At 42.8% G+C, this 18805-nt stretch overlaps 1 protein-coding gene across 4 annotated transcripts in view; it reads right to left on the minus strand.

Moving 5' to 3' along the window:
* Positions 1–18805, minus strand: part of LOC137334786 (FYVE, RhoGEF and PH domain-containing protein 4-like) — a 252962-nt gene that overhangs the window by 186103 nt on the left and 48054 nt on the right. For all 4 annotated transcript variants that reach the window (XM_067999753.1, XM_067999752.1, XM_067999755.1 and 1 more), the window contains one exon: positions 14548–14586. In XM_067999753.1, coding sequence (XP_067855854.1) covers positions 14548–14586 — 39 coding nt within the window. The remainder of the gene's footprint in view (positions 1–14547; positions 14587–18805) is intronic.

An 18805-nucleotide genomic window follows, 5' to 3' on the forward strand; every position in this document is an offset into this window, starting at 1 on the left:
CTTGTCAGTTTGAGGGGCTCCAAAATGTAGGTAAATTTGTCTGAACATAAGAATTCTTGGGGGGGAAATTTAACCCCCAAGAACGGGTGGGTTGGGGGTGGGTGGGCAGTAAAAATAGTTGATTTTTGGAGCGGGACCGCATCCCGGCTCCAATGCGCCCACTTTATGGTTTAACCTAGACGCGTTTGGATGCGTAACAGAAACCCGGCGAGCCGATACTTAAAGGGTTACCTACTTACCTCATTGCGATAGTTGCTTCTGATCTTCTAATTCACGTCAGGTGAAAGCAGTCGGGAAGGGCCAGATCCATGAGGTCAGTGCCTATATTGCACTGCTTGTAGGCTTGGAGGAGCAGGAGTGCTTCATCCAGGCCCAACAAGCTCACCTGGCATGATCGGACCCCTGCGATTGGCCAACCCCCACCCCATACCCGATGCTGGATCCCCCACCTTCTCAAAGGCCCACCCAATATCGAGCACATCCTCCCACCCCTCCGATTTCTTCCAAGACCCACAATCTCTCTCTCCCACCCTCTCCCCTCTCCGATTCGCGGCTCCTTTCACTTCCAAACGACAGCCAGCCTGTCAATCTGGCTGACTGGCGTGTGGGAAACCTGGAAGCACAAATAATTACCTTCAATTGAGTTGCGATCACAGATTGCTCATTTAGCTTCCAGTTTCCCCACGTGAATATTTACGGAGGCGCTGTGTTCCAGGCTTAGAGCTAAAATCATGTCCTCAGTCTCAACAAAGAAATCTTAGTTTAAACACAAAAACTCCCAGCGAAACATCTGTCTCAGAGAACTGAGTGCCCAGCTGCAATACCTCACCTTTCACTGAGATGTGTCATTCACTGGTTTAAAGGGTCAAATGAGCTTTGGTTACAACTCGCCTCCATTTATATGGCATGTTTCAAAAGCCGCGGGAGATACGTTCAGGAGAAGTTAAATTCGTTTCTGTTGCAGAATCCACAAAACCTTAAGTACCTAACGTGTTTCAACTACCTGAATTGGCCCTTTAAATACCGGCCTGCCAGAGTTCAGGAGAAATATATTTCTCTAAAAAAACAAGAACAAACTAGTGAAATAGTGAAGCACCATGGATGAATAAAGCGATAAGGGTAAAATTGAAAGAAATGTCAGTATATAGACAATAAAGGAGAGTGTCTCTCTTCATGCATTTCTACATTAATATGGTCAGGTATCTCTTTATGCATTTCCACAAGAGGATGACAAAAGGGAATACGAAGAGGTTAGTAAAGAAGTCATAAAACAATTAGGAAAGCAAAAAAGAACTACGAAATTAAATTATCAAGCAATATGGAAAGGAATAGTAAAACAGTCTACAGACACATAAATAACAAAAGATAAATCAGCATCGGGATACAGCCACCAAGGGATGCACAAGATAAACTCACAGGCAACAACAGCGAAATGGAAGAAATATTGAACAGTTACTTTGCCTCACTATTCACCCAGGAGACTAACAAGATGGTTCTAATAACATTAGAAAGGGGGGGATATAATTGTTAAACTAATCAAACTTAGAGAGGATAAAACTCCTGGTCTGGATAGATTGCATCCGCGCATATTAAAAGAAGATAGAGAAGAAATAGCAGAGGCACTATTACATATATGTAAAAATTAATTAGAAAAGGGATTACTGCCAGAGGACTAGCGGACAGCTAGTATGATTCCTATATTTAAAAAGGGAGATAAAACAAGTCCAAGGGAACTATAGACCAGTTAGCTTAACGTTGGTGGTAGGAAAGATAATGGAATCTTTACTCAAAGAGGTAATAGAAAAACATCTAGAAAACGAAAATATAATAAAGAGTAATCAGCACGGATTTCAGAAGGGAAATTCATGCTTGACCAACCTTACTGAATTCTTTGAAGAAGTAACAGAAAGAGTAGACAAGGGTAATGCAGTAGATGTAATATATTTGGATTTTCAAAAGGTCTTCGATAAGGTACCGCATTATAGACTCATAACCAAGGTCGGAGCATCTGAAGTTAGGGGACAGGTAGCAAAATGGATAACAAGCTGGCTACATAGCAGAAAACAGAGGAGGGGTTAAGGGTAGCTACTCAGACTGGCAAAAGGTAGGAAGTAGTGTTCCACAGGGATCGGTGCTAGGACTATTGTTGTTCACAATTTACATTAACGATTTGGACTCAGAAATTGGAAGCACAATTTCAAAATTTCCGAACGACACCAAATTTAGGGGTGTAGTTAATACAAAGGAAGAATGCGTCAAAATGCAAGTGGACATTAATAAACTTGGAGAATGGGCGTGTAATTGGCAAATGAATTTCAATATTGATAAGTGTGAGGTGGTGCATTTTGGACAGAAGAATTTGGAGGCCGTATATTGCTTGGATAATAAGTCTAAATGGGGTACAGGAGTAAAGGGATCTGGGGGGTACATATACACAAATCACTAAAAGTAGTGACACAGGTTAATAAGGCCATAAAAAAGGCAAACCAAGCACTGGGATTCACTTCTAGAGGGATAGAATTGAAAAACAGAGAAGTTATGTTAAACATATATCGAGCCTTGGTTAGACCACACTTGGAGTACTGTGCACAGTTCTGGTCTCCATATTATAAAAAGGATATAGAGGCATTGGAGAAGATGCAAAAAAGATTCACAAGGATGATGCAGGAACGGAGAGGATATACTTATCAGGAAAAATTGAACAGGCGGGGGCTCTTTTCTCTAGAAAAGAGAAGGCTGAGAGGTGACCTGATGGAGGTCTTTAAGATAATGAAAGGGTTTGAAAGGGTAGACGTAGAGAAGATGTTTTCACTTGTGGGGGAATCCAAAACTAGAGGTCATAAATATAAGATAGTCACTAATAAATCCAATAGGGAATTCAGGAGTTACTTCCTTACTCAGAGGTAAGAATGTGGAACACACTACCACTAGGGGCAGTTGAGGCAAATAGCATAGATGCATTTAAGGGGAAGCTAGATAAGCCCATGTGGGAGAAAGGAACAGAAGGGTATGCTGATAGGGTTAAATGAAGAAGGGTGGGAGGAGGCTTGTGTGCAGCATAAATGCTGGCATCGGCCAGTTGGGCCAAATGGCCTGTTACTGTGTTGTAGACTCAATGTAACTCGCTGTAACGTGGTCAGTCAGGACATATCCTGTACTTATAACATAAGGGCTGATGTTTTATCAATGAACCACAGAAGAAATTTCTATCTGTTATATATAATATAAATATAACAAATAGTCCATGGTTTACATAATCTTTACAATGCCAACTGTTCTGGAATAGCGGCAGTCTGCTTACCACAAGGTGAAAGGAAAAAACAAGCATATTAATAATTTAAGAAATAATAATTTTCATTCAATTTTCTTTACTCCCTTACAATGCATAATGGACAAGTATGATGCCCACTTCATGGGGGAACACTGTGTACACAAGCCACAACTTCATCTCTGGTGAAATATGAGTTCATTCATAATTAGAGATTACATACTTGCCCAATGTGTGTCCTCTACTAATTATACATTTACTTGAATTCCAGTAAAATAAAGAATATTATGCAGTTTCTCAATATGCTTTTAATAGATATACACCAACAGAAAAAAGAAAAACCTAAAGTAGAATATGGTCTTACACTACTATTTTAGGCCACCAGAGACCACTATACTATAATGTAAGGACAGTAAAGTCACGATTAGGGGATAGCAGGAGGGAAAAAAATGATGGAGGGTTGTCGTAAACCAATAATTGAACAAACTGAGCAGACCGGATTCTGCATGGTTGCGTAGGAGTGGTGAGTGGGAAGGTGCACTACCATTAGCATGCATTTGATTTTATAATTTGCAGAGATCCGAACCATCTATCGAATTCCACGATTGGCCCTAGATTTCCCAGTTGTCCTAAACCAGGTGCTATTTTATTTACAGAATGAAACTCCACTGTAGTGATTGTATATAAATAAAATTTGCCACTCGTACAAAATGACGTGATACCTGATTCAGGTCAACTTCAACCTTTCCTTTCCACATGTGTCAGCATTGATCACTTCAGCTGTCATTTGACAGTCTAAGTTGACAGTAGGAATGTCTGCATCCTTTTCACAATGTTGTTTCCTTAGTCTCTCCCCATTTCATTTTCTCGATGAAGACATCAACTGAAGTTTTGATACAATTTTAAGGGTGCCCCATACTCCCAATCCATTGCCTAAATGGACATATTTTGTGTGAGCCCTGACACAGAATATTGACAAATGATTTGCCTGTGGCGGAGTTATCGTGGTTGAGCCCCCTCCTGTTCTCATCTATCTTCAAGGAACTGGTACTTTTCCAGATGGAGTCCCTGGACAGCGATACGGAGCAGGAACCCTTGCTGATTTTTTTCCTCCCTAACTCAGGAGCAAGGAGGCTGATGTAGCATGCTATCCTGGCTGAGATCAGCTAACTCAGCAGAGGTTGAGGAATTGAACCTAGGACCATCTTAGCCTGTATGGCTCAGTAGCATGCCAGGCCACACATTTACCAATTTATGGCCCAGATCAAAAACTTTAATTCTGCAAACAGCATCGGAGCAGGTAGTAGGAGCTAAATTGGACCATGCAGCGCCCGTTTTGCAGGCACTATGCGGCGCCCTAAGGTCCCAAAATGGCGTCTGGAATGCGCGTGCACACTTCTAGCGTGACGTGTGCCGGATGCCATCTTGGTAAAGGCATTTGCGTACGCGCAGATAACGAACGCTAGCACCACGTAAAGTAGGGAGTATATGCGGTAGATCAATATGCAATGCTGATTTAAAGGGACAGATGTGATTTTGGAACTCAACATACCAGCCAGCTTAACCTCGCACAGCTGAACAGGTTTTAAACAATATGGAGGACCCCTCCCCAACTAACGCTATTTAAAGGGATCATGCAGAAGTTACAGGTTAGTTGCTGGATTGTTGCTTCTGGCTGCTGATGCAATTGTACCTGTTTTTGGATGTCTCCTATACTTGAATACTAGGACTAAGAGATATAGCCTAAAAATTAGAGCTAGGACTTGCAGGAGTGAAGTTAGGAAATGCTTCTACATGGAAAGAGTGGTAGAAGTTTGGATCGGTCTTCTGCAAATGGCAACTGATGCTAGCTCAATTGTTAATTTTAAATCTGAGATTGATAGATTTTTGTTAACCAAATGTTTATAAGATTCTCAAAATTCACAGATCCCCCAAAACTCAGAGAAAAACCCTAAAGAAATTCACCTTTTCCCTGAGTATGGAAAACTTTGGCCATTGACTAAAATCCTAAGATGGAAGGATAGGTGAGAGGTCACCAGACGAATCAACAACACACACAGTGGAATGTGGGAGAATTACTGCTTCAGACATGTCTCTGTTTTAATGCAAAACCTACAGCAGGTTCGAAAGTACTAATTCGAAAGGCAGTAGGCCATTGAAAGAGGCAACTGCTCCAGACATGGTGGGGCCATGTCTTTGTTTTAAAGCAAAACCGATCAACACCTAGGACGTTGGATACAAAAGGAAGCCTTGTGTGGCAAGCTCTTCAAATCGGAATTAACAATGTCAAATCGAGAAAAACAATTGCAACATGATGAGAAACCATCAAAAGCCATCAAAGATTCTGAAGGACTTTGTAAGAACTGTTCAAACAGACATGAAGTGCCTTTTTTTTTTAAGTGACGAAGACCATTGTAAGAGAGGGATATAGAAGTGGAAACTCGAAACCTCTCTCTCTCTGGCTCTTGCTGGCTGTTGTGTTCTGCTTCTCTTGTTCTGCCTGTCTCTGGACGGAGAGCAGCTTCCAGCAGAACCAACGAACCCTACGTGAGAGAACCGGTCAGCCAGACCTGCAAGTGCAAAGGATTGTTCAACAGCTCGGGAGGCGACAGTTCAACAAGGGGGCAACAGAGAGAAAGTCAGCAGCTCAAGAAGCAGGCCGACACACAAGAAGAAACCAGAGCAACAGCCCCAGTGACCATCAGACACCTCGCAGCAACAAGGGCCTTACGAAACAACCAACCGAATATTGCCACCAACCAACCGGGTAATATTGGGCCACCGCGACCAAAGAAAATCAAATCGGCAGAAAACCGAAGATCCGCAAAGTTTCCACTCTACGATCTATTCCTGACTTACCTCTGGGTGAATTACTGTCAAGGATTCGTTTGGTGAGCATTATCTCTGGTCCTTTATAGTCCAACTTAGCTAGCTAAAGTGGGATTGGGAGGGGTGAGGTATCTTTCTATGGTAATTTCCCTCGTGTGTACCGAAGTGTTCCCCATTTTATTAGAGCGTTAAAATTGTTGTGTTGTATTTTCTCTCTTGAATAAAGATTGAAGTTTCTTGCACCAAAACTTGTTATCTGCTGCACTTTGTCACAACCCCCAAATAAGTCCAAGGTCTCGAACCCAGGGAGTGGGAGCGATTCGAACCGCTCAGAAGTCAGAGGCGAAGCTGACACACACCACCACTCCCTACAGGTATTAGGAACATAGGAACAGGAGTAGGCCATTCAGCCCCTCATGCCTGCTCCACCATTTGATAAGATCATGGCTGATCTGTGATCTAACTCCATATACCTGCCTTTGGCCCATATCCCTTAATACCTTTGGTTGCCAAAAAGCTATCTATCTCAGATTTAAATTTAGCAATTCAGCTAGTATCAATTGCTGTTTGCGGAAGAGAGTTCCAAACTTCTACCACTCTTAAGGGATATGGGGCTACAGCGGGTATATGGAGTTAGGTCACAGATCAACCATGATCTCATTGAATGGCGGGAACAGGCTCAAGGGGCTAAATGGCCTACAGCTGTTCCTTTCTTCCTATGTTCCTATAATAAAGTTTCAATACTCTACAGGGAGTGGGCTGGCTAGCTGACAGGCAATAGCAAGGGCACTGGCAGAGTCGTAGGGGTGGGACAGGAGTGCTGTCACCCTGAGAGAGAACAGCAGGTTCATGTTCCATGGAGCAACTGCCACTTGCTGCCTGCTGTTATGCGCCACCTACTCCTGCAAGAAAGTGGGACGTGTCTCGGTGAGTGTCCTGCATGATGTTTGGGTGATGTGCCTGTCCTGGTTGAATAACTGCTATTGTGTGTAACCTGTGAGTTGTGGGTGTGCGGCTTGCAATAGTAGTAATGTGTGAGGGTGAGAGGAAGCATCTGATTGGAATATTGGAGTACTGATTGAAAAGAGTTTGTTGGTAGGTGAGTGATGGGGGGTGTAGTGTGTGGAGAAGTGAATGCGGCTAGTGGTGTAGTTGGTAGGAGATGCCACTTGACAGTTGACCTCACTCACCATGACCACTCATGTCAAAGCATTGAACTTCTTCCTGCACTGCATCCATGTTCGTGGCGCCATGTGCCTGGCATTGACCTCGTCCCCTACTGCCTCCCACTACCTCTTGAGCTGGAGGGCCTCTTGCCCCCCTGCGGATATAGGATGCCCCGCCTTCTGTCTGCCTCTTGCACCAAGGCCTTTGGTGCATTATCAAAGAACCTTGGTGCACGCTCTCTCGCAGGCCTGGTACAAACTCAGATCAGCAGATTGGAGGATACTTGTGCTATCTGGGGCCCTTGCTGGTGAGCAGCCACTCAACAGCGTAGTAGGCCTGGCTGCTCACAGCAATCAGGTAAATCACTGGGTAGCATGAATGTTACATGCTGCCTGCATCTCAATGACCCAGCGCGGGTTAATCGCGCACTGCAACCCCCATGCCCGATTTTGGGGGTTATCCAATATAACCCCCAAGATGTCTAAAGTTTAGTGATTAGATTGAACCAATAAAATCCTGGTATTATAAAAAACATTTACAAGAATTCTGCATCTTCCCAGGAATATGTAATTATACTTCAAGCTGAAAATTAACCTTGGAAGTTCTTTTTGCAACATCCACTGCACCCTCAAATATTTGCTTCCCCATCAAATTTTACTTAATCATTTTTTTTTCAGACTGGCAACCACAGTTTTGGAGCCATGCAAATCAAGCATTAAAGTTAGAAAATCTGGGCACAGCCTATTTCTACTGCAATCCACTCCAAGGCAGAATGGGTGTGGATTTGTCCTTAAGCAGATAAGCTTTTACTCAGATGCCAAACTGATCAAGACATACTCCAGTCACTGTCCTAATCAAATCTGGATTCTGAGCAGAACAGGCAATTATTGCCACATTTATGCTTCTATTGGTATGAATATGGCATGAAAATCCTAATACAGAGCCTCCCAATCTACAGCAGCTACTATTGTGTTGGCACCACCAAGATCTACTCAAGGTAACAGTGGAGTAAGGTTGTGTTGGTTCCATTCTAACTGGAGTCAATAAGATCGTACGGTCCATATTCATCACAATGTGCGTAAAGTCACCACATACTTAAAGACCAGTGTGAGTCTAACTTCTACAGTTGGTAGAGATATGGTGGCAGGTACATATAACGTTGGCAGTCAGGTTATGATGGTTACATGCACTGGACATTCCAATTTCCTCTGTAATCAGAATTGGCAACATGTGTGCAGTGGCGGCCGCCATATAACCATTATGTGCCTGCTCTTATGTACATGTGCCAAGTTTCAGAATAAACTGAAGCGTCAACTGCATGCAAACTGACCAACACAATTAAAGTGACATTATTTAGTACAAAGAGTTATGCCAGCAAGCTATCTACATCAACAGCCACTGTCAATGGCACCCAATTAGTAAGGGGGGTATTTGCAGCAGGGGAATGCCCAACACAAACATATTCTTTTTTTCTGTTCTGATTAACACATTAATGTGCTTACCTTCAGAGCTTAGCTTTATCCTCAGTTTTCCTCACAGCAAGGGGGTGCTGATAATAAGGTGTGAGTTTTGGTGTCTAGAGGGGAGGGGAGACAGGTTGCCATTTTGGATGTAAATCCTGGTCATACTTTATCTCTTTATGGAGCTGGCAGACCTACTATGTTTCCAGAATTTTCTATTTTAATTTTAGACCTCCTGAATCAGCAGGCTTTTTTTCTTTTACCATATTTCCAATTTTCTTGCCTTTTTGCTAGCATCGGCCTCACCCATAATTTTTCAACATCTTAGCTATTTGCACTTTCTTTTGTTCTTTTAGTGTCTTACCGTTGCCTCATTGAGATGAATAGGTCAATTTTAACTCCCAGCAAGTTTCGGGCCGGCAGGAGGGGGGTGACGAGTGAAAAATGCACTAGCTGGCACAGATTTAGGCCCAGGGTATTTTAACTCCTGGGCCACATCTTCATGCTGCTGGTCAGCTGCCCGTTTGAAATAGACAGAAAGCGGCAGCTGAACAGCAGTGTTGTGAAATCGTCTTCTGGGAACATAATCACATGGCACACACTGAGTGCTTGAAGAGTAGCTATTTTAGCTCTGATGATCATTTTAATCTGCTCGAGATGTACTTTTGAAGTTTATCTTCAACTGGACTACAGCCTTAAAAATCACTCTCAGATATCCATTGTTCTTCACACAAGTGACATTTGCCATGTGAAGGAAAATTATGTAACTCCATTTATGCACAATACAAAATGCCAGTCTTTTGCCAGATTTGACTTAATTTAAGTACAGAATATCTAAAAATTAATTACAACCAAGGGCTACATTTTAAAACTAAACTAGAAAAGACTGTTACAGAGGAAATATATCAAGAAGCTGAGCATTGCTGCCCCAGGGCACTGTGTCAGACAGGTACAGTGTTGAATCACACCCATGATCCCCTACGTTGAATTATCAATTTTAGATCTGCAATTATGGGATGCATTGGATGGAATCAGGTATTTCACTACAAGAAACAGAGGACATCAGTCAGAGAATCACCATGGGATGACCTTGTACACCTCCTAGCAATTGTTTTTAGGGCAGCATTGGTAGAGGCCTGGGGCTTGGTTGCCCACCGCCCTCTTGGCCAGGGATCACAATAGATAAGGATGAGCGAGGCCATTTGGCCCATGCTAGCTCTTCTATCCAGAAAGAACCTACAGAATTCATGTCACAGCATCCAGCTATTTCTTAAATGGTTCCAGGGTTTTCATCTTCATTAGGGGCATGAAGAGGGGAGAAATAATTGGGTAAATTTCATGATAGGGAGCATTGCGGATGGTTTGCAGAGGGAACAGGCTCTATAGGCTAAACAGTTATTATATACTTTCATTTTTTATTTTCTTGTATTGCGTGTTGGCTTTAAGTAAGGAAGCAAGAAACAGTATCTGGTACAGCCTCCTTTTGACAATAAAACTATCGCAACAGGAACAATGGTTTGACCTTTGCAAACAAGCTACAAGGCCTAAATGTTAATGCCTCAACCAGTTTAATCATTAACTCTTAACACTCTTGTCACCTCCTGACTTCTTGTAAACTTCTGCATCAATTTCTCTCCAAACAATTTTTTATAAATGTTTCAAATTAAGGTGTGCAACAGTCCCACTGAACCGTGGCAATGTGTCAAGACACAGTACCATGAAAAAATGTTGGATTTGGGCTCAAATCCAGCAATTCACAACACAAGTTCCTGCTCCCTGCAAAGACTATGTAAGTTCTAAAGGGATTGGAGAGAAGAAAAACAACAGTATAAAATCAGAGGGAGGCAGTCACATCCAACTCCAAAATAAAATCTGATGACTTATTTATCTCGTAGCATTTCGGTTCAAAGCTGTTTACGTAGAGGCCAAGAAAGCATATTCCATTACTCTCAATGAAAAAGCTGTACATTGCACTGCAGACTTTATTTAAATTAAGGAGGGAAAAAAAACATAATGGGGTACATTTTCCCCTCGGTGTGGACCCGATAGTCACTATGAGAAGCCCAGTTAATTTTGAGGGCTGGCCATCATTAGCATTTGGATGGTGGGCTCCGGGGGAATAAAAGTGCCCCGGGGAAGCCCGCTGATTCCAGACAGCAGTAATATCATGCAGCCTAGCCAGCCTCCAGGTCAATAGGGGGACTAATCTTGGGCGAGGAGGAGGGGACCTGGATCGAGAGCAGCAGAGGCTGGTTTTGTGAATCACAGAGCAGCACTCCCAGTCCTTGTAGCCCCACAAAAATACAGTAAAACTTATTTCTGGGCTCCTCTTTGGTTCGACCACCAGCTGATACTGGGTGGAGCATACATTGTGTACGCACTGCCCAGTACTGTCCTAAAATGGCAAATTTGTACTTTTAAAAAACTGCCTCCTGACTCAGGCAGGTGATCCGGCCACCCAGCGGTAGGCCTGGGGGAAGACTGCGATGGCCACAGTGACAGCAGGTACAGGGTGCTAAGTCATTCCTCTCCATTTATGGGGCACCAGTGTCCCTTTTACACTTGGCAGGAGGCCTCAAAATCTCCCACAATGTCAATAAAGATATGGTGGCAGGTGCATATAACGTTGGCAGCTAGGTTATGATGGTCACATGCACTGGACGCTCCAATTTCTTCTGTAATCAGAATTGGCAACATGTGTGCAGTGGCGGCCGCCATATAACCATTATGTGCCTACTCTTATGTACATGTACCAAGTTTCAGAATAAACTGAAGCGTCCAGCTGCATGCAACCTGACCAGCACAATTAAAGTGACATTATTTAGCACAAAGAGTCATGCCAGCAAGCTATCTACATCAAAAGCCACTGTCAACGGCCGCCAATTAGTAAAAGGGTTATTTGCAGCAGAGGAATGCCCAACTCAAACATATTCTTTTGTCTGTTCTGAATAACACATTAATGTGCTTACCTTCAGAGCTTAGCTTTATCCCCAGTTTTCCTTACAGCAAAGGGGTGCTGATGATAAGGCGTTTTGGTATCCGGGGTGGGGGGGGGGGGGGAGGGGAGAGAGGTTGCCATTTTGGATGTAAATCCTTGTCTTATTTTATCTCTTTTTGGAGCTGGTGTTATGGCATGGGAGCACCAATTAAACTTTTAAAGGTTTTCAATAGTTACTTTCCCCATTCCCCCCACTGCCCTAATTCACAAAGGCACTCAACCCCCTCCAGATCCAGTTCACAGAGACAATGCACTCCATCCAATTCCCCATCCAGTAAGAGACACTCCTCTCCAACCCTCCCAGTCCATACTGGCACTTCTCTCCTTCACCAATTAAACTCGGCACTCCCCCCCCCACCCCCACCTCATTAATCTTGTATTCTCCCTTGCTCAAGTTGTGCTACTCCTCCCCCCACACCCTCCCCCTTTTGTTCATGTTGGTACTTGCTGCTTCTTCCCCAGTTCATATTGGCACTCTCCCAACTCCCTCTCTGTCTGGTGCATTAGCCATGAACTCAGGAGCAGCGGGATGGACGCTGGGGGCAAGAACATTGCACTCTCCATTAATTTTGGACTACAAAGTGTTAAATTATGAGGACAGTTGTATTCCCTTGAGTTTAGAAGATTGAGGGGTGATCTAATTGAGATGTTTAAAATGATAAAGGGATTTTATAGGATAGATATAGAGAAATTATTTCCTCTGGTGGGGAAATCCAGGACAAGGGGCCATAAACTTAAAATTAGAGCTAGACTTTTTCACACAGAGGGTAGTGGAAATCTGGAACTCGCTCCCCCAAAAGACTGGATGCTGGATCATTTGAAATTTTCAAGACTAAGTTCGCTAGATTTTTGTTAGGTATGGATATTAAGGAATATAGAACAAAGGTGGGTAAATAAAGTTGGGGTACAGATCAGCCATGATCTAACTGAATGGCAGAATAAGCTCCAGGGGCTGAATGGCCAACTCCTGTTCCTACGTTCCTAAGCACAGACAGTGCTAACATGGGTCTCAAACCCTGACTGTCCTTGTAAAAAGCAGAAGGTTTGCATATATACATGACTGCCACAAAGAAGTATTTGTAGAAAGTAGAGGAAGTTTTATTCTGCATATAAGGATTTGGCCCTGGAAGAGGGTCAGAGTATGGCCACAGTAGTGAATGAAAGTCCTGCCCTGCTGCACTTCCAGCAGTAACGCCACCACAGAGGAAATGTAGGCATGGATGTCAGGAATGGAAAGGGTTCCATTTCTGAGCGTTTATATATAAACTTATTTAAACTTAGAATCTGAGGGCACCCAATGTATCCTCTCCATTCCCACAACAGTACATTTGTAAACAAACTAATAAATCAGTTTAATTAAAAGGACACACTGTGCAATGTAAACACATGTTAGTAGATTGCCTCTTTCAGTACCTGAGTTTGCACCAAACTGATAAAACCTGTAAACAAAATAACTAACAATAACTAAAACTACATGCATGTAATAAAACAACATATACATCACAGAGTAAAATGTTAGAACCTTCTCATCAAGCTCAACCTTATTTCCTAGAAGCCCATATTCTTCTTAGGCCTCAATAAATTGACGTACATGCCAACTATTCCCAAACCATCCATGAGGATCGTGCAGGGGCTGTAAAACTCTTGATTTGGAGCAGGCTGAATTAAATATGGGTATGCCATAATCCACGGTGCCTTATCTGTTCTGTGTATGCACATTTCAACACATGTGAGGTGCATTCAGTTTGCCCCAAGTCAGCTGTTTTCCTAGCTCCCGAAGTTGGGGCCTGTAAAAGTTAATTATCTGCATGAAATGTGAATTGTTGCCAACTATTTTGGCCTCCCAGGCATCCCACAGGGAATCAGAGGTGTCAGTCACTTTGTTCTTTACTATTTCCAATAACGAGTTACCTGACGACCTGTATGATTATTCTTTAAATCTAGACTTTAGCAAGAATTGAAGGCATGTCAGGCAATGCAGGCAGATACATAAGTGTACAAGGATCTTGTTGCCTTGAAAGTGTAGTGAGCTGTTTAATTGGGCAGTATTGTTTTCTTTGCACATATTTATAATAGTTTAATTGTACTTGCCATCTTAGTTCAGCTTTTGGTAAGCACTGCAAATGCGTAGTTTGTTTGCATTTGGTCAATTGACTATAATTTGGAGCAAGAAGGAAAGTCAGGTCTAAACTTTTCACCCAAAGGGTAACTGAATTATGGAATACATTAACAGGAAAGGCCATTGAAGCAGACAGTTTACAAATGAATTCAAGAGATAATTATACATGTTTCTACAGGGAGAAGGGATACGGTAAGAAGGTGAGTAGGTGAACCTGATCTATGAAAAAGGGATGAGTTTGTTTGGACCTAATGACCTTTTCCTGTTCCTAAAAATTCTCATGCTCTTCTATTACCCTTGTGCAGCATCAGGAACCTTATTGCTTGAAAACAAAGCAGCAGAAACACTGACCTTCATGTGGAGAATTTATCTACTGATTTGATATTTTGTTGTTTGCTTTAGTCTCCAGTAATGGTCCAGGATTATATTTTTAAAACTTGAACTCTGTCTTCTTACCTTCTCCACCCAATCCCTGCCAGATTATAAAATATTTTTCGGTGCCAAATATTTCATTTGCATTCCCTACACTCACTGTCCTATAGCCACAATAAATTTCCACGACAAGAATCTCCATGCGAATAGGTCACAGTTTTTCAAATTCTGCTCATAGTATTACAATTTTAAGAATTCTGAAAAAAACTGAAGTCATTAAATGAGTTAAAAGTGCCACAATAATGTTGATTTTTAAATCTGATTTGTTACATACCTGTTTTCCTTGGTGGAAAATCAGCTGTTGTTTCTCCCACTAGAATGAATAGAAACAAGATTAAAACCAGTTAAAGTGAACATTTTCTTAAATGCACGTCTTAATACTATACATTAATATGACATTATTGATTACATTTAATTTTTTTAAATTTTGGGGCGAATTTTCAGCTTATCAAGGTAAATGATATTTGTACGGGGAACAGGATTTTTAAAAAATTCTGTCATTCAGTGTCAGTATACAGCACTCCCAGGTCAGGTACAGCATAGTCAGCTGCAGCATTACATTCTCTCTACTCTGCCCAACTGCAGGGATGTCAAAGCTTTTTGTCTTCATGGGCCGATAAATGTACCAGTGAGCATCGGATGGAACCTATCAAATTTAAATCCATGATATCATTAATTTGCACTTATCTGTAACTACTAACAGATTATAGTGTTCTGAATTCATCCGCCAATGAGGCAACAGTGGTAAGAATAGCCCTTTCCAAACATCCAGGCTCACAAAATGCAAATAGAACGTATCAGCAAAAAAATATAAAAAATATATAAATATGACTGAGTTGCCTGGGCTTCAAGCGTGGGATTCCCAGGGGTCTGAGGACCACACGTGAGGCACAGACTGGCCATCATGCTCTGTGGCACAAGTGAAATTTAATTCCCACACCAGGCATCGTTATGGACTCTCAGAGTGAGATTGCCAAGTATCGCCGAATTAGTGGAGCTTTGTGCTGGGTTACGGCTGCCCTAATTCATTTCACATATGACCCTTATCAGCCAGCAGAAGGAAATGTTCACCCAGTCAGCTTGGACTGGATTCAGACCCAGGCCCCAAACCCACCCAGTCTCACCCATTGATTACATTCTTCGAATAACATGATAATTATGAGGATGGCCATGTAAAATGATAAATATTATCACTAGTAACACAACTGTTCTTGAGTTAAAGATATCCACCGTATCATGTCCCTGGCCTAGACAGATTCTATTCATGAACCGCCCGAATGTGATTTTAGTGAGAAAATACAATTCTGGGGTGCCCTATTGAATTCATTATTGTCTGGTTGCGATGCCATAGCAATGGGATTAAAAATCATTGGCTAGAAATTCCTACATGTGTTCTGTTTGCCCCATGAGAAAATTCTTAATAGGTACATGTCTTTACCCATGGGATAAATGTAATGCGTGGAGCAATTTCTAGTTACGTTATTTCACAGGTTTTCTCCATAGAGAGTGTTGAGGTCCAAATAAGTAAAACAGAAGTGTTCCACGCCAGGTTAATGGAGAATTAAAAAAATAAAATTAGACCTTTCTAATCAAATTCTAAAAGTTCAATTTTCCCCAGTGCGCCCGGTACAAATATGATTGGTCAGTCATAATCAGCTTGCTCACAGACACCGCAGTTGTTATCTGACCAAGGGAAAATATGACCTTGCATCTATATCATATAATGTGATTTGCCCCAGTTGGAATTTTGCCTGAAGTCATGGGTAGTGGTGAATCAGCAAAAATCACAGTAGCATGCTGGTCCGAAACTAGAGCCTTAAATGTAAATATCTGAAACTGGAGTCTTATGCTTAAATAAAGCCAATTACACAGGTGTGAGGGGTGAGTTGGCTAAGGTAGATTGGGAAATTAGATTAAAAGGTATGATGGTAGATAAGCAATGGCAAACATTAAAAAAATTATTTCAATATTCTCAATGATTATACAGTCCATTGAGAACTAAAAACTCCACGTGAAAAGTGATTCATCCATGACTAACTAAAGAAGTTAAGGATAGTATTACATTAAAAGAGGCCCATAATGTTGTAATTTTGCGAAGAAGAGTAGTAAGCCTGAGGATTGGGAGAGAAAACAGCAAAGAGTGACCAAAAAATTGGTAAAAATAGAGAAAATAGAACATGAAAGTAAACTAGCACGAGATATAAAAACAGATTGTAACAGCTTCTACAAGTATGTAAAAGAGAGTAACAAAAGTAAAAGTTGGTCTCTTAGAGGCTGAGACAGGAGAAATTATAATGGGGAATAAGGAAATGGCAGCGATGTTAAACAAATGTTTTGTATCTGTCTTCACAGTAGAAGGCATAAAAAGCATATCAGAAATAATGGGGAACAAGGGGGCGAATGAGAGTGAGGAACTTAAAGTAATTAATATCAATAGAGAAAAAGTACTAGAGAAACTAATGGGACTAAAAGCCGATAAATCCCCTGGACCTGATGGCCTACATCCTAGGATTCTAAAAGAGGTGGCTGCAGAGATAGTGGATACATTAGTTGTGATCTTCCAAAACTCCTTGGATTCTAGAATGCTCCCAGTGGATTGGAAGGTAGCAAATGTAACACTGCTATTCAAGAAAGGAGGGAGAGAGAAAACAGGGAATTGCAGGCCAGTTAGCCTGACATCAGTCGTCAGGAAAATGCTTATGAAAGGGAAATCGTGTATAACAAATTTATTAAGAGTTCTTTGAGGATGTAACTAGGGTAGATAAAGGGGAACCAGTGGATGTAGTATATTTGGATTTCCAAAAGGCATTCGATAAGGTGCCACACAAAAGATTGTTACGCACGATAAGGGCTCATGGGGTTGGGGGTAATATATTAGCATGGATAGAGGATTGGTTAAAGGACAGAAAACAGAGAGTAGGGATAAACGGGACATTTTCAGGTTGGCAGGCTGTAACTAGTGGAGTGCCGCAAGGATCAGTGCTTGGGCCTCAGCTATTTACAATCTATATTAATGACTTAGATGAAGGGACCAAGTGCAATGTATCCAAGTTTGCTGATGATACAGAGCTAGGTGGGAAAGTAAGCTGTGAGGAGGACACAAAGGGCCCGATATTAGGAGGGAGGCGGGGGGTCGACTGGATAACGCGCCCAGTGAATTTGGGGTGCTCCGCACGCAATCGCAGCTTAATTGAAGGTACTTACCTTGGCTTCCGGGTTTCGCGCTGGAAAGCTGCGCAGTGGGCGGACTGCGCAGCCGCAGCATAGCTGTCAGCTGGAGGAGCCCTATTTAAAGGGGCAGTCCTCCACTGACTGATGCTGCAGAAAATATGCAAAATTACAGCATGGAGCAGCCCAGGGGAAAGGCTGCTGCCAGGTTTAATGATGCCTCACTCCGGGTCTTACTGGATGGAGTGAGGAGGAGGAGGAGGAGGAGGAGGACAGAGATCTTCTCCCCGGCGGATGGGAGGAAGTGGCCTGCCTCTGCCACCACGGAGGCCTGGCTCGAGGTGGCAGAGGAGGTCACCTGCACCACCAACATATCGCGCACCTGCATACAGTGCAGGAGGCGCTTCAATGACCTAAGTAGGTCAGCCGAAGTGAGTACACTTACTCATTCCCCTACACTCCGTCTGCCACATCACCGCCCCCACCCCACATCTCCTTCTGCACTGCCAACACAACTCTATCACGTCACTCCTCACACCCACTGAAAGCTCATCCTCATCTTACCTGCACTTACTCACCTCGCCAGTACTCATCCCACCACTACCACTCAACCCAATCCTCATACAATCTCATGGCTCTATCTCATACTCACCCTCTCAAGTATCTCTTTCACGGTCAGCCTCACTCAACCTGCATCACATTTGTGCAGTAGGAAGCGTGAGGTAAACATGTCATCAGCATGAAGGGGATGTACAAGGGTGTTTGAGGGTTTGTCATGGTTTTTACTTATATTTGATTTCTGATCAACTCACATTACATATTATATTGTCACCACTACTGCCACCTCTTTGCAAATCTTGTCTGGTTTGTGCAATAATGCCCTTTCCTGAGGATCACTATGAAGACCCACAACTGATGCCACCCATTGTGTCACTGCAGAGTGGGTGTAGGTGTATTTGCAGGGCTCTTTTGTGCAGACGACTGAGAGATGTCGTCGATGTCCCCAGTGGGACCCTGGAAGGATGCGAAGGAGAAGTTGTTGAGAGCAGTGGTGACTTTGACAGCGACAGGTAAGAAGATGGTGCTCGATCTGCAGCCTCCTTCATGCCAACCGGGAGCAGTTCGGCATGAAGGAGGCTGCAGATGTCCACGACTACATGTCGAGTGACTCTGAGCCTCTGTATGCACTGCTGCTCAGAGAGGTCCAGGAAGCTAAGCCTCGGTCTATAGACCCTGTGGCGAGGATTGTGCCTTCTGCGACACATCTCTCTCTGCTGTTGCCCTCCCTCCTGCTGTGCTGGGCAAAAGAGCCCTGCAAATACACTTACACCCACTCTGCAGTGACACAATGGGTGGCATCAGTT

The sequence above is a fragment of the Heptranchias perlo genome, chromosome 18 (genome assembly GCF_035084215.1).
Source record: "Heptranchias perlo isolate sHepPer1 chromosome 18, sHepPer1.hap1, whole genome shotgun sequence".
NCBI lineage: Eukaryota > Metazoa > Chordata > Chondrichthyes > Hexanchiformes > Hexanchidae > Heptranchias > Heptranchias perlo.